Genomic DNA, 13,526 nt, shown 5'->3' on the forward strand with positions numbered 1-13,526 from the left:
CTGCACTGTGTCCTGTGGAGTGAAGAGAAAAGAATCAATAAGCTAGTTCCCTTCCCTCCTGAGACTTGAAGGACTTTGGGAGAAATGAGGCATTTATACAAGTAACAGCGGTACAAAAACAGTACATAAAAAGCACAATACAAAGGACGCAGATGACCATAGCTGTAGGATTTTGAAAAGAGAGAGAGACTTTATGACCTGAAAGGCCTCAGAAGGCTTTCAGAAAGGATATGGGATTTAAGTGGGGCTTTGAAGAATGGGTAGGCTGTTTGAGGATGAGGGGCTCAGAGAGAGGACTAAAGGTATAATAAAGACAGGTACGAAAGAGCGAGAGAAAAGATGGGCTGGCGCCAGAACAAGTGATTGCGATAGAAAACTCCAGAAAGGAAGGAATGGAGTATAAACCTGGGGACATGGTTTGAATGAGCAGAAAGCTGTCAAGACCAAGCATATTTAACCCATTAATACGAATAATGAAGTTAGAAGGAAGAGCTGGTTTGGGGAAGAAGATAAGTTGGATTTATTGTTAGATGTCATATGATAGATCAGCCAAATAACGTTGAACCAAAATATAAAATTATTTATTTTCAAAATCTGGGCTCAGCCAGATTTGCCTTTGCCTTACTTTGCCCCTAAAGCTGAAGTTAAGATTGTGCTGTTTGATTTATTATCCAACACATGCAAAACAGTAGGATCTTTGATTTTTGGATCTGGAAGAGTCCTTAGAAATCACATAATTCATTTCACCGATGAGTTAATTTGGGGTGCAGAAAGATTAAGTGATTCCCATGAGGTCACAGAACGTATGAATGATAGAGGTAATATTAACACAGTCATCTACTAATTTCTGAACCATTGCTGGAGTCTGGTTTTCCTTTCTAAAAAATGTTTATGCATAAACTCATATGAATAAATTTTCATAAATACTTAAAAAAACTCAGATATACTTTTTAAAATGTACTTTTAAAATCCAAAATACTTTTGGATACCTCCATCTCTTTTTCACTGTTTCCAAAGTCATCACACTCCCTCCATTTACCACCTAGTATGTCTCATTCTGTATATTTTTAGAATTTACATAATCATACACAAACACATCTGTACACACCCACATAACACATATATATGTAGTGTTTTAGGTCATTGTTTTACAGAAATGAAAACATATATATTCTTCTCTGTACCTTGCTTTTCTCATTCAGCCATACCTTGGGGAAATTTCTCCCAAGTGAAAAGTTATAGTCTAATTAACTGTTTATTTTAATGGTTGTATAATGCTCTACCATAGAGCTTTGTCATGATTTATTCTGCCTTCCCACCTAATCAAGGAGATCAGTTTATTTTGAATTTTTTGTCTCTACAAATAGTACTTCATCAAGGAGATCAGTTTATTTTGAATTTCTTGTCTCTACAAATAGTACTTCAATAAACATACTTGTACGTATATCTACATATGCTGGTATTTTATTTCTATGGATAGGATCACTGAGTCAAGGACGTGTGTATTTTTAGTTTTAAAAGCAAAACTGCTTCCCTAAGAAAGCTGCAACAATACACATTTGCACATACAATTAATGAAAATACTTCCCTTCACTAGATCTCCCCAGGCCATGGTGTTATAACTTTTTTTTTTAAGTTTTTGCAAGTGCAATTAGTGTAGAGTAAAATCTCGTTGTTACTTTATTTGCATTTCTTTGAGTACAAATGAATTTGATCATCTTTTCATAAGACTGTTGGCTATTGGATTTCCTATCTTGCACACTGTTCCTTCATATTCTTTATCCATTTTTCCAGTGGATTATTTTGTCTCCTTGTACGTTTTTAAGAGCTTCTGCTATATTACAGATATTTTTGCCTGTCCTCCAGGGTTGCGAATGTTTTTAAACCTATCGTATCTGTTCGTCATCTTTTGCCATACGCAAAAATTTTGTCATTTTTAAGTCACCTATGCTGATGCTTTCTCTCATAGATTTTGTATTTTCTGCCTTTGCCAAAAGAAGCCTTCCTACCCTGCCCCTGGGTTACATTTATGATCCTACATGTTCTTAACAGGATTATTTCTTTCTTTATTTTCCATTTTAACCTTCAATCTCTCTAAGTCCATCTAAGATTTATTTTTGGAATTGGTGTAAGATAAAGATCTAGTTTTCTTTTCTTCTGGTTGAATAGTTTGCCAGCCCCTTATATTAAATAACGCATCCTTTTGTCACCAAATTGAAACGCCTTTTTTATCATATATTGAATCCTCATTTATATCTGGATCTATTTCGAGATATTCTATTCCGCATATCTGTTTAGGCCCATTTCAATACTTATTCATTTGATTACAGTAGCTTTATAGGATTTTCTGATACCTGGTAAATCGGATTACTCAAATGAGGTAGTTATCAAGTGCATAGGTAAATACATTAAAAACCTATTTGCTAGACAGCGATGGGATGCAAGCAGAAACTAATATATCAAAATAATACCTGTATAATTAAAATAATTTTTCTAGAATCTTTCTTCCCAAGATCTATTTTTATACCAAGAGATATGGGAAGAGAAGTTTTCATGGGCTTATGAGATCTCATACAAGTGACAATTTGGTGTAGTTTCAATCCGCAAATGCTGTACTGTATTAATGGTACTGTTTCCTTGATTTACAGATTGGTCCTTCAGAGGAATCATCTCTGATTGCATCTTCACTGTGAGCTACAACTGCTTCCCAGTGGGAGCGCTGCTCAGGGGAGAGCTCTGAGATTTTCCCGAAGAGAAATTCCATGGGGACTGTACCTGACCCTCTGAGATCGGCTAAAACCTCCCTGATTGCAGCTTCTGGAAAAGAAGAGGACCTGGGAGAGGTTCAGGCTGCTTCACCTCAGCCTCAACCAGCCGTCCTGGGTAGGAACACCAATGGCCTTTCTGGCACTCCTGCAGAGCCAGACCTCAGTCCCAGGACAGCTGCTGAGGCCCTGATGCAGGCCAGTGAGGATGAGGCCGCGCAGCCAGCCATGTCGTCTGCTGGCATTGTCAATGAGGTGGGGAAAGCATCTCCCACGTTCAACTCTCCTGGCAATACCCAGCTGCCAGGGAGCAGGGAGCCCACAGCGCCAGCCCCGTGTTCTGCGGCAGGAAAGGATCTGATACACGTAGCATTCACCATACCAGCCAATCAGCACACCCACCCGGCCATCCCAGGGGACCAGCCCAACTCCAGCCTCCCATCAGGACCTGAAGACACCCTGGTGAAATCACAGAGAACTGCAGACGGAGAGCAAGCTGAGAAGTCAAGTTGTCCGGTGGGAGGGATCCGTGGCAAAGATCAGGTGCCCCCTTATTCTCCTTCTCAAGAAACAATCCAGGGAATGGTGCAACCTGCAGATACAGCACCCAAGGCGTTCAGCCCTGCCTCCGCTCCTGTAGGTGGACCTGAAGGGGCAAGGCAGCAAGCCGTCTGCGATTCCCAGACAAGGTCCTGTGAATCTCCAGCCAGAGAAGTTAGATGTTCGGAGAACAGACCACCCTCTCCCACGACCTCAGACCCCCAGGCCGTGACTTCGGTGGCACCCCAGTCATCCCACCTCCCTAGCGAAGGGTCCGTGTTTCCTCCGGATCCAGAGAAGATGCTGCCGCCAGCACAGCCTCAGGGGGCAAGGTTCAGAGAAGTGAGTACGATGACCAGCCAAGCTGAAAATGAGATCAAGGAAGTTCCCCCCAGGGCTCAGCAAGATGCTGAGGTGCAGGCAGTGGCCAGTGTGGAGAGCAGATCGGTGTCTACCAGCCCCAGCATTCTCACTGCGTTCTTAAAGGAAAGCCCCGCTCCAGAGCAGTTTGAACAGGAGCAGCTGCGTGTCGTCTGCCGCGGCAGTGGCCGCGTAAGCCACACGTTGGAGCTGTCTGCAAGCACCCCAGCCCCCCCGGAGGCGGGTCAGTGCCTTGGCATCACGCCAGAGGTGCACATCCAGTCAGCTGCAGCTGTTTCTGCAGCTTTCCGGGGGGAAGGTAAATCAGCGAGCCTACCGGCTGAGGTCCTTAAAACCTCATCAATCCACGTGGCATCCAGTAACGCTCAGGCTACATGTAAAGAAGATGGGAGGGCGGCGGGAATGACCCAGGTGGGGCAAGAGCCCGCCTCTCGACAGCTTTTGGGTACTAATTCTACCTCCCTGACAGCTAGCCTCAGTGACCAGATTTCTATCAGTGCAGGATGTCAAGCGGAAACAAGTCACGGATTAGGGAAATTTGAAACGAAGCCATCTGAGTTTGCAGCGGAAGTCACCAATGGCCACAAACCGGACCCAGACTGGAAACTCTCCAATTCTTGTGGGCCTGCCAGCAGAGCTGACCAGTCCGGGAACTCAGATCTCACGAATCAAGGGGACACAAGAGAGAAGAAGCTTGCATCTCCTCAGATAGTAGGAGAACAAGAATCTTCTGTCACCGATATCCTGGACCCGAGGGCAAGGGCAGAGGCCAAAACTGTACTGCTCAATCCTAAATCCCAAGAAAGTAGAGGCACCGCCTCAGCTGCCAGCCCTACACCCTCCCCAGTTAGGAGGAGCCAGGAGGGCGGCGTGGAAGAAAACAGACAGCCCAAGACAGCCACCAGCCTAAGCCTGCCGTCTGATTCCATGGGGGACTCCAGTCCCGGTTCTGGCAAGAGAACCCCTTCTCGCTCCGTCAAAGCCAGTCCCCGCCGGGCCAGCCGGGTCAGCGAGTTCCTCAAGGAGCAGAAGTTAAACGTGACGGCAGCTGCCGCCCAGGTGGGACTCACTCCGGGAGAGAAGAAGAAGCACCTGGGTGCTGACGCCAGGCTGCAGTTGAAACAGTCCAAGCGTGTCCGGGACGTGGTGTGGGACGAGCAGGGCATGACCTGGGAGGTGTACGGCGCTTCCCTGGACCCAGAGTCCCTGGGCGTCGCCATCCAGAACCATTTACAACGACAAATCAGGGAACACGAGAAATTAATCAAATCTCAAAGCAGCCAGAGCCGGAGATCCATCTCCTCGGATACTTCTTCCAATAAAAAGCTCAAAGGCAGGCAGCCCAGTGTTTTCCAGTCCATGTTGCAGAACTTCCGACGGCCCAACTGCTGCATTCGTCCTGCTCCTTCTTCTGTATTAGATTGAAAAGGAACATGTACGGGAGCCCTTGTATGCTCTTATGGTCTTCATAGATAGCCCTCTGTCTATGTCAAAGCTTAGTGTTTTCTGAGAGACCAGGAAGAGAAAGCATTAACTTGAGGAAACTGCCATTAAGGATTGTGGCGTCCTTGGATTGGGGGTCCATAAATAATACATCATTTCAGTTTGAAAGAAAGAGAAGAAGCAAACTTCACCGAAGGTTTACGACCTTAATTAAGAGGAAATAACATTCAGTGGGTTTTTTACTATGATGTTGCTTATAGAATAACATGATCATTGCCCGTGTCATTTTGTATTACTCACTCAATTTATCACACTGTGGTATTTCCATTAAAATCCCTGCTTTATATTAAAAATAGCAAAAACACTCTTAGTGAAAACACGGTTATACTTTCTAGTCCATTGCAATAAGAATGGTGATACCACACAAAACTCAAGTAGGTGATGAGAAATACCATGTAAAAAATGGAAACAGGGCTTCCCTGGTGGCGCAGTGGTTGAGAGTCCGCCTGCCGATGCAGGGGACACGGGTTCGTGCCCCGGTCCGGGAGGATCCCACATGCCACGGAGCGGCTGGGCCCGTCAGCCATGGCCGCTGAGCCTGCGCGTCCGGAGCGTGTGCTCCGCAAACGGGAGAGGCCACAACAGTGAGAGGCCCACGTACCGCAAAAAAAAAAAAAAAAAAAAAGGAAACAAATTTGACTCATTCCTCGGCCAGAAGATATTAAATAAAAGCATTTAAATGCATAAAATGCCAAATATGAAGTCATATTTGTAAACATCTGCAGATAACCCTTTTGATGAACCTTGTTATACCCGTTAATAAACGTAAGAAAGTCATATTAGGAAAAAAATTAGCACAGCATTTGACTATGAATACTGCCCACATAAAACATGAATTTATATCTACACATTTTCCTGCACTGAAGGAAAGGGTCATCTCTGTGATTGTAACTAGATTAAATTCATATTTCCTTACCCTAGAGGAAGGACGCGCGACTGAATTCTTGAAGAGAGTCCTCAAATTATTGATAATGCTAAATCGTATGTTGTTCAGGTGTTCTCCGATGACATTCTACTGAGAAAGTTATGGTTCTGGTAAGGAATTAGAAATAGCCAATTACCAAACACGTTTTTCTGTGTTGAAAAAAAGAAAGCCTCCTGAGTAACAAAAACAACAGGTTTAACTGAAACTCCTGTAAACAGGATGCATTTTTTTGTTTTGTTTTGATTTGGTTCCGTAGCTTCTCATAGAAAATGGAGTCAAATAGAAATGAGCTCGCTTACTGTTTTTGTATGTAGGCTAATATCGTCTAATTACTTACGTCTAATCTGTGGTAAAAAGGTAACCTCTGCAAGCCTCTTGATTTTAAGAGAAATACCATCATATCTCATCCTTCAAACCCAATAAAAGAAGCCGCCTTTACAAAAACATGCTTTGAGCTTCGGGTGGGCTTGGTCCTTGAGAACACAGGCACCTGTTTGAGCTGAGCCCTCTCCTGTCTCCATAAGGGGAGCGTGTCCCTGGGGCCCGTGAGTGCTGTGCAGGGCACTGGGCTGGGGTGACCAACAGTGGCTTGAGTCAGGGTAGTGAGGAAGAGGGGAGTGAGCGAGGGTCCTTGAAAGGCTTCCCCTCCTGGACTTGCAGGGAGGTTGCTGGTTTCCACCTTGCTTCTAGAAAATCACTGTTAGAGCTTGGAGGGGCCCTTGATGAGCAGTATTCTCTCTCCAGAGATTCATAAATGCCATTTGTGCAGTAAATGCACAGTGTCTGTTTCGGCTTTTTTTTTTTTTAATTCTCTTTTGAAGATTCTGAATATATGGTGGTGCTTGGATCTCATACGTAAGCTTTAACACCACAGGCTACACTGGACATAACCTAAATTAGTAAATAGACATTGATTGCTTTCAAAGCCATTGGACTGTCGATGAAGCCTGTATAAGTAGACCAGTCACAGCATTCTCAGAGCCGGAGAATGGCAATTAGAGTTGTTAGACTTGAAACTTACAATGAATTTTTTAATAAAGCACATGTTTCAGTTTCTCACCGATTGGCCTCTAGTGAAAAGGCTATCTAAAGTAGAAATTACCATCAGATTAGCGGCCAAATTATTATTAATGAATTGAGTCTAAAACTCTCTCTTTGGGCCTTAAATACCCATGTGTCGTGGTGTTCATGTCACTTCTGTAGAAGATGCCTTTGCCAGTATGTAACCTCCCCCTGTCTCGCTCACTGGCTGTCTCCCTCACACGTGCTGTGTACACACGGAGAACACCTTCTGTACACAGTGGCAGCTGTCAGCAGTACCCATTCCAGATGGGCGGGCCCCAGGTCACCCTCTGCTCTGAACTGGCTGGAACAGGCTGTTCCCTGCATTAAAATAGGAGGAGAAAAGGAAGAATTCAGCATCTGGTAATAATATTTGTTTTCATGAGTTTGGAGTAACCACATGATTTATATAAATAGTAAAAGGAAACAGAGGCTGAAGAGACTTGTAGGCACTGGTCACACATGAAAAATAAATTAAGAAAATTCAATAAATTAAAACTGAATTTGGTGTTGTAGTTATGCCCCTCAAATGAAAGCTTAATGGGTGATGGAGTCACTGTAGCTGGTTTTCTTTGGGACTGAAGCTAACCTTGACTTCTTAACCTTTAATTTTTTACTTTCGATCTTCACCACGCTCTAAAGACTGTCACAAAATGTTACAAAAGCTCTCTTCTCGCTTACTGAATCTTATAGAAGGGACAGCTTTGAAAAACAAGTCACAGAAGTAGCTCTTCCAGTGAACAGGAGCCCATTTAAGACGGCAGCGTTTCCGCATTATGATCCCCTAAGGACCCTCAGGACAAAACCTTGATTTGAAAACGTTCTTTCACCTCCATCTGTGGCACAGCGTACACATTCAGGACATCATTTGTGGTTCCGTAGTTTCATTCAACAAATGAAGTTTCAAAATAATTTTCATGGCACAGTCTTTGAACTTGCTCTTCTTTTGCTTACCTGCATGACACACATTGGGTTAAAAGCTGTTTCTCTCCTTAATTTCTTTTAGTTATGTTTTGGTCCTTTTTAATGCATTTTAGTTGTTGATATAAATGGAGGAGATATTTTATTAAGTAAATAAGTATAAGATATTTTTTAAACCAGTAGCAAAAGAGAGATGAGTTCGAATATCTAAATGTTTAAAATGTGAAGATGCTTACCCAGTGAATATTAGAATTTTTAATTTAAATATTGATTTTTCTATCTTTATGACTATATGAAAAATGTGATCCCTTCAACTGTCATATCTATGTATCTCCAGTACTTTTCTAATTATGTCTTTCTGGATTATTACCCGTGATGCCACAGACCAACTACTTTCTATACAGTAAAATCCTAATTAAGCTTTGTGTTTTGGATCAGTGGTATAAGTTAAACATTTTGTTAACCAGAAAGTTAACCAGAAACCTTTTTGTTTGCATCCAAAATTTATAAAAATATTTATAAAAATTACTACTGTGTTTTCCTACCTTGACAAGTCAGCTATATTGACTACAATTTGATTTTTGATGTGTTTAATCTATAGAATTGTCTAATATTTATTATTTTGGATACCATTGTTTTCCACGTTATAGGTTAAATATCATAATTGAAGTAAATTGGACTGAATATGCATGTGTAACGTATACCTAGAGGTTGAATTTTGGAACCAAATTCTTAATAAGAGCTTATCTGAAAGTAGATAGCAGAAGAGGAAAACAGCTTTGGGTTGCATTTCAGAGTATCAGGGTTTTATAGTTCCCAGCTTATTCTAATGTTCTTCCTCTCATCTCTAGGAGTTCCTATCATTCGGGGAATACCTGTATATATACCACGTGAAGACTAGAATACGATGTGACTTTAAAATTTGTTTACAGAGGACATATATGAGTATGCTGTTAATGTAAATTGTTTGGTTCTGTTGTATCCACTTCGTTACCGTTTTGCTGCCAAAATGCGAGAAATTGTCTTCTCTTCCTCCTACATATTGTGCAAGTGTTAAAAAATGTGTCCATTTCTAGTACCACATAATTTACCACATTCCTTGTCTACTTTTTAAGAATCAGTATAAAGAAAAACAATACATTAGGGTAAGATTTGCATATATGTGTTTTTACTGAAAATTGGGCCCTTGTAGCCTTGTGTAGGCCTCTACCTGTCTGACTTACTAATCGTCTACAATGCTGCCATGGAGATGGCGCTGTTTACTCTCTCCAGCTTTGTCCTAAGTGGTATTTGAGAAATGAAGCCTGTGAACTTCCCTTTGTGATAGTAATACAATGAACTCAGCAGTATCTCGGATAACTGAGCTGACCGTCTTGTCTCTACCCCTGTTTTGTCTACACCGTGAATCACAAGTCTTGCCCACGTCTGCCTCAGTGTTTGCTATTTTATATTCATATCTGAGCATTTTGTTTTCTGTTAGCAATGTTCTTTGATTCCATGTATGGCCCCTTTGGTTGAATCTCTCCACAGGTGGGTCAGCTGCTGCCACCTGCAAATAACAGGTGACATGCCGAATCTCCTGTCCATCTCTGTAACTATATCCTTCTTAATGAAATTCTGCAACCGGCTGAGTAATTATAAATGTCATCTGTGCAGACACATGGGCTTAACGATGTCTACAAAATTTTAGACATTTTTGCAAAAGGGAAAAAAAATAGTCGAAAGACTGAAACAGATTTCCTTAAACTTTATCCTATGCTTGGAAACAACAAATTCTCCTTGGCTACAGAAATAAACTTGATTTGCAATAGCCAAGGACATAAATGAAGTTGGATGGAGGTGGAAAAATTCTGTCTCGCCATCAGTGACATCTGCCCGAGTTCATTACAGCTGCTCTTAACTGTGAACATTCACCAGCTAAACTACTCACTAGCCACAACCAGTTAACCTCTCTCAGAGCAAATCCAATACATCTGTATATATGTGTAGATTAAAAACAACAACAACAAACCCTGAAAAATTACTGTTGGCTATTAGGTAAATCAAGGTGATAATTACAAAGGACATTGAAATAACAGCAGGCCTTGGTGAAATGACTGTGGAGGCCAGAATGGTGCAACAAGATGTTATTCCCAAGTTTGGTGTGTTTTTTTTTTAAGACTCAGATATCTCAGTTACTCATCATGAGAATAAAGACTGTTGATAATGAAATTAAAGCCAAGCAATAATGTGCCCAAAAGAGGCAGTTATACCAGCAAGTGCATCTGTCATGGGCGCACCATTATATAATTATGGTTTGCTCCATTAAGACTGACCGTAACCCACAGGGTAACGTAAGAAAAGGCATAATGTCTGCTTTCTTGCCGGAAAAACTCGTTTAGGAGCTCCATAAAGAGGTACAGCACTCGTGAGCGTTAGATTTTATGGTTAACAGCTCTGTCTTAACCCTAGCCAAGACCGAAGGAATCACCAAGAATCTTGCTAGCTTAAAACTCAAGACAGCTCCAACCTGAAACTTGGTTGAAATGGAGGGTTAAGTGTCTGGTAATTACTCTTCCTGGACACTAGCCTGTAGGAAAGGAATTCAGTTAACTCTGCCTAGAGGATTACCAGCCTTAGCTATGAAAAAAAAAAAAAGTGTTCTCAAATGCAAAATAACTAAAATGAGAGTACTCATATCAAAAGGGGCCTGAAATAATGCCTTACAGAAAATGATGTTCCAGATGGGCGTTTCTAAATACTAATTCTTCATCAAGTATCCTTTTGGGTTCAAGCTCAAAATCGATTGGCTGGAATAAAGATCACATATTTTACACTTCAGGAAAAGATACTGATGATCAACCGGCATGGTGATAATTATGACGAGAGATACCCTGGTGACTTAAGCGTGTTGAGGAGAATTAAATGTGGGAGAAATGCTAACTTCTTTCTCAGTCTCTTAAGATGTGGGTAGGTCATCGTCTTACTTCAGGGTGAAAATGATAGCTTGATTTTTAACATTGCTGCTAGCATGACCCTTTGTTCCTCTGAAAATTAAATTATTCTTCAGCAAAACTTCTGAGCAGTTAAACTTTTTTTTTTTCTGGTTCATATTGCTTTTGGGTTATGTAACAGAGCAAACTATGAAATGAGCAAAGGGGGCTTACCCATGTTTATCAGTATCTCTTAATGATTTCAGTTTAGACTTCTTGGCATTTATTTTAACCACAGCTTTGAGTAAATTATTTTCCATAATGCTTTCTGTCATGTCTTAAGATGATGTTGGTAGATCAGGAGATTGCAGTATTACAATCATACTCCTCAGTCCCTACAGGGGAGGAAAGACTAATTCTTGTTTTTAAGGGCATCTGGAAATACCTTTGCCTGAGGTCGAGAAAGGTCAACAGGGCCTGAAAACTCAAGAAGGAAATACACTAACAATTACTACTACATTTCTAAATGTATTTATCTCTGCTGTACTAACGTGCGAACGCTATGTTGTGCATTATTACACTGTAGTGGTTGTGGTACGTCAGTACATTCTGTAAGTGTGTACAGTCTGTAAGTCGTTGGTTTTCTATTTTTATGTGTAGAAAACAATAACATACTGTATCCCATTTTAAGGCCAAGCTCTGTCATTAGGTAGGCACACAGCTGAAAGTGAATAAAACCAACACAAGTGTGTGTGTGTGTGTAGGTGTGGGTGTGTGTGGGTGTGTGTTAACTAACAGAATTTGTCCTTTCATTTTTGAAGGTCAGAAATGGCTGTTGTTTTTTTCTTTTAATCCTCCCCAAGAGTAGATAACATAATTATCACAAAGGTTGAACGTAGTCATCATTTCATTGGCATGTTACTAAATACCAGGGCTAAGTCCCCACCCTTAGTCACAGGTAAGGTCAGTTCTTTGACCACTGGGTTGATTTACATTGCTCACACATCTTCTCTGTGTTAAGTGTGTGATTAGGGTGTACATACTATGGGTGTGATTGTGTACATACCTTGTATGAATTAACTAAATCTTCAAAGCAGTGCAGGAAAGCAGGAAGAAGAAACAGTTGTTCAAAAGCCTCAAAAGGGCTAATCAATGTGTATTTTCATTTTCTACACATAAAAATGTATACGTAACAACTGTAAATAGCTTACCCACATATACATGCACACATAAATGCATTTTATTCATACTGGTATATTTAAATCAATCACGAATTAAAACAACTAATTGAAAACTGCATCTTTTCATGACTGTTCTGTTTTACATATATTAATATCAGATCAGATGCTCCCCATTAAATGGTGTTACTCCCTGGTAGCAGATTTGGCGCTTAGGAAAGCCCAGACCCACTGAGTCACGAAAATCTAGTTGGTCTCTTACTGAGGCACAGACAGGTACTTGAGCGGCTTCAAAGATTGAATGCTGTTCTTTAAGCACCTAATTTTATATGTGGAAATGTCAAACACCAGGGAAAACCAATTATGTTTCATAGACTTCATTTGTGCATTTATTAGTATGTTTATTTGCACAGGCTGATAAAAGCCCTACATTTTAGAGACGTATCCCTAGATTTCAAGAGTGTATAATCGAAGTGAAGCACGGTTGCAGGCGTTATTCTCTTGAGATCAGCAAAACAACGTTTAGCAACGCCAAAGAGAAGTCATAGAGTAAAAATTTTATTTTTTAAAATTATAGATGATGCTGGTAGAATAACAGGATACTAGCAATTAGGATTTCCTTAAGATGGACTCAAATGAATTACTATTATTGACAACAGGTGATACTGTATGGACTGGATAACAAGATTAGAGTCATTAGCCAGCAAATGCCAACACTGGATGACGTTTGTCAATTTATCATAATTCCCATCAGTGAATCGATGTTGTTTTAGTTTCTCTCATTTCTTTGAAAAGGAAGTACTCTACTAGACATCAAAAAGTCTGATCTGGTTCCTAAAACCTAATACGATTTGACCCTGATCCCTTGACACTAAAAATTATGTTGGCTGGATATTAGGTTGAAGTTATGAATAGAAATATCAGAATTGCCCATTAATAGAAAATTCTGTGTGGCAAAGTACAAATATAACCACTTCTCAGTAGAAAGTTAATAATACCATTTAACACATATTCATATTTTAAAGACTGAATGTGCCATCTTTATATCTTAGATTTAAAAAAAAAAGGTTAACAACCATAAGGACACTACGTTTACAACTATAGCTAGCTGTGTTTTTTAACTACTAAAAACCTTCTTCTTCATAAGAGCAGCATACATGAAATCTTGATGTCAATATCTACTGTTGCTTAGAAGATAAATTTATGTAATTATTTTGGAAGATAGGTATTAATTTAAGTGCCAACCAGAAAAATTATAGCTGTCAATATAAGTATCATTTATGTGTGTAAATACTCAAAAGAGAAAGACCCAAACTGTAGTGTGATGTTAAATCACTGA

General features: G+C 40.6%; 1 protein-coding gene across 1 annotated transcript in view; it reads left to right on the forward strand.

Moving 5' to 3' along the window:
• Positions 1 to 5,813, forward strand: part of GPRIN3 (GPRIN family member 3) — a 65,653-nt gene extending 59,840 nt beyond the window's left edge. Inside the window, exon 2 of the mRNA XM_030865784.2 lies at positions 2,649 to 5,813. Coding sequence (XP_030721644.2) covers positions 2,763 to 5,111 — 2,349 coding nt within the window. The 5' untranslated portion in view covers positions 2,649 to 2,762 and the 3' untranslated portion in view covers positions 5,112 to 5,813. The remainder of the gene's footprint in view (positions 1 to 2,648) is intronic.
• Positions 5,814 to 13,526: the final 7,713 nt, after the last annotated feature.

The sequence above is a fragment of the Globicephala melas genome, chromosome 5, assembly GCF_963455315.2.
Source record: "Globicephala melas chromosome 5, mGloMel1.2, whole genome shotgun sequence".
Taxonomy (NCBI): Eukaryota; Metazoa; Chordata; class Mammalia; order Artiodactyla; family Delphinidae; genus Globicephala; species Globicephala melas.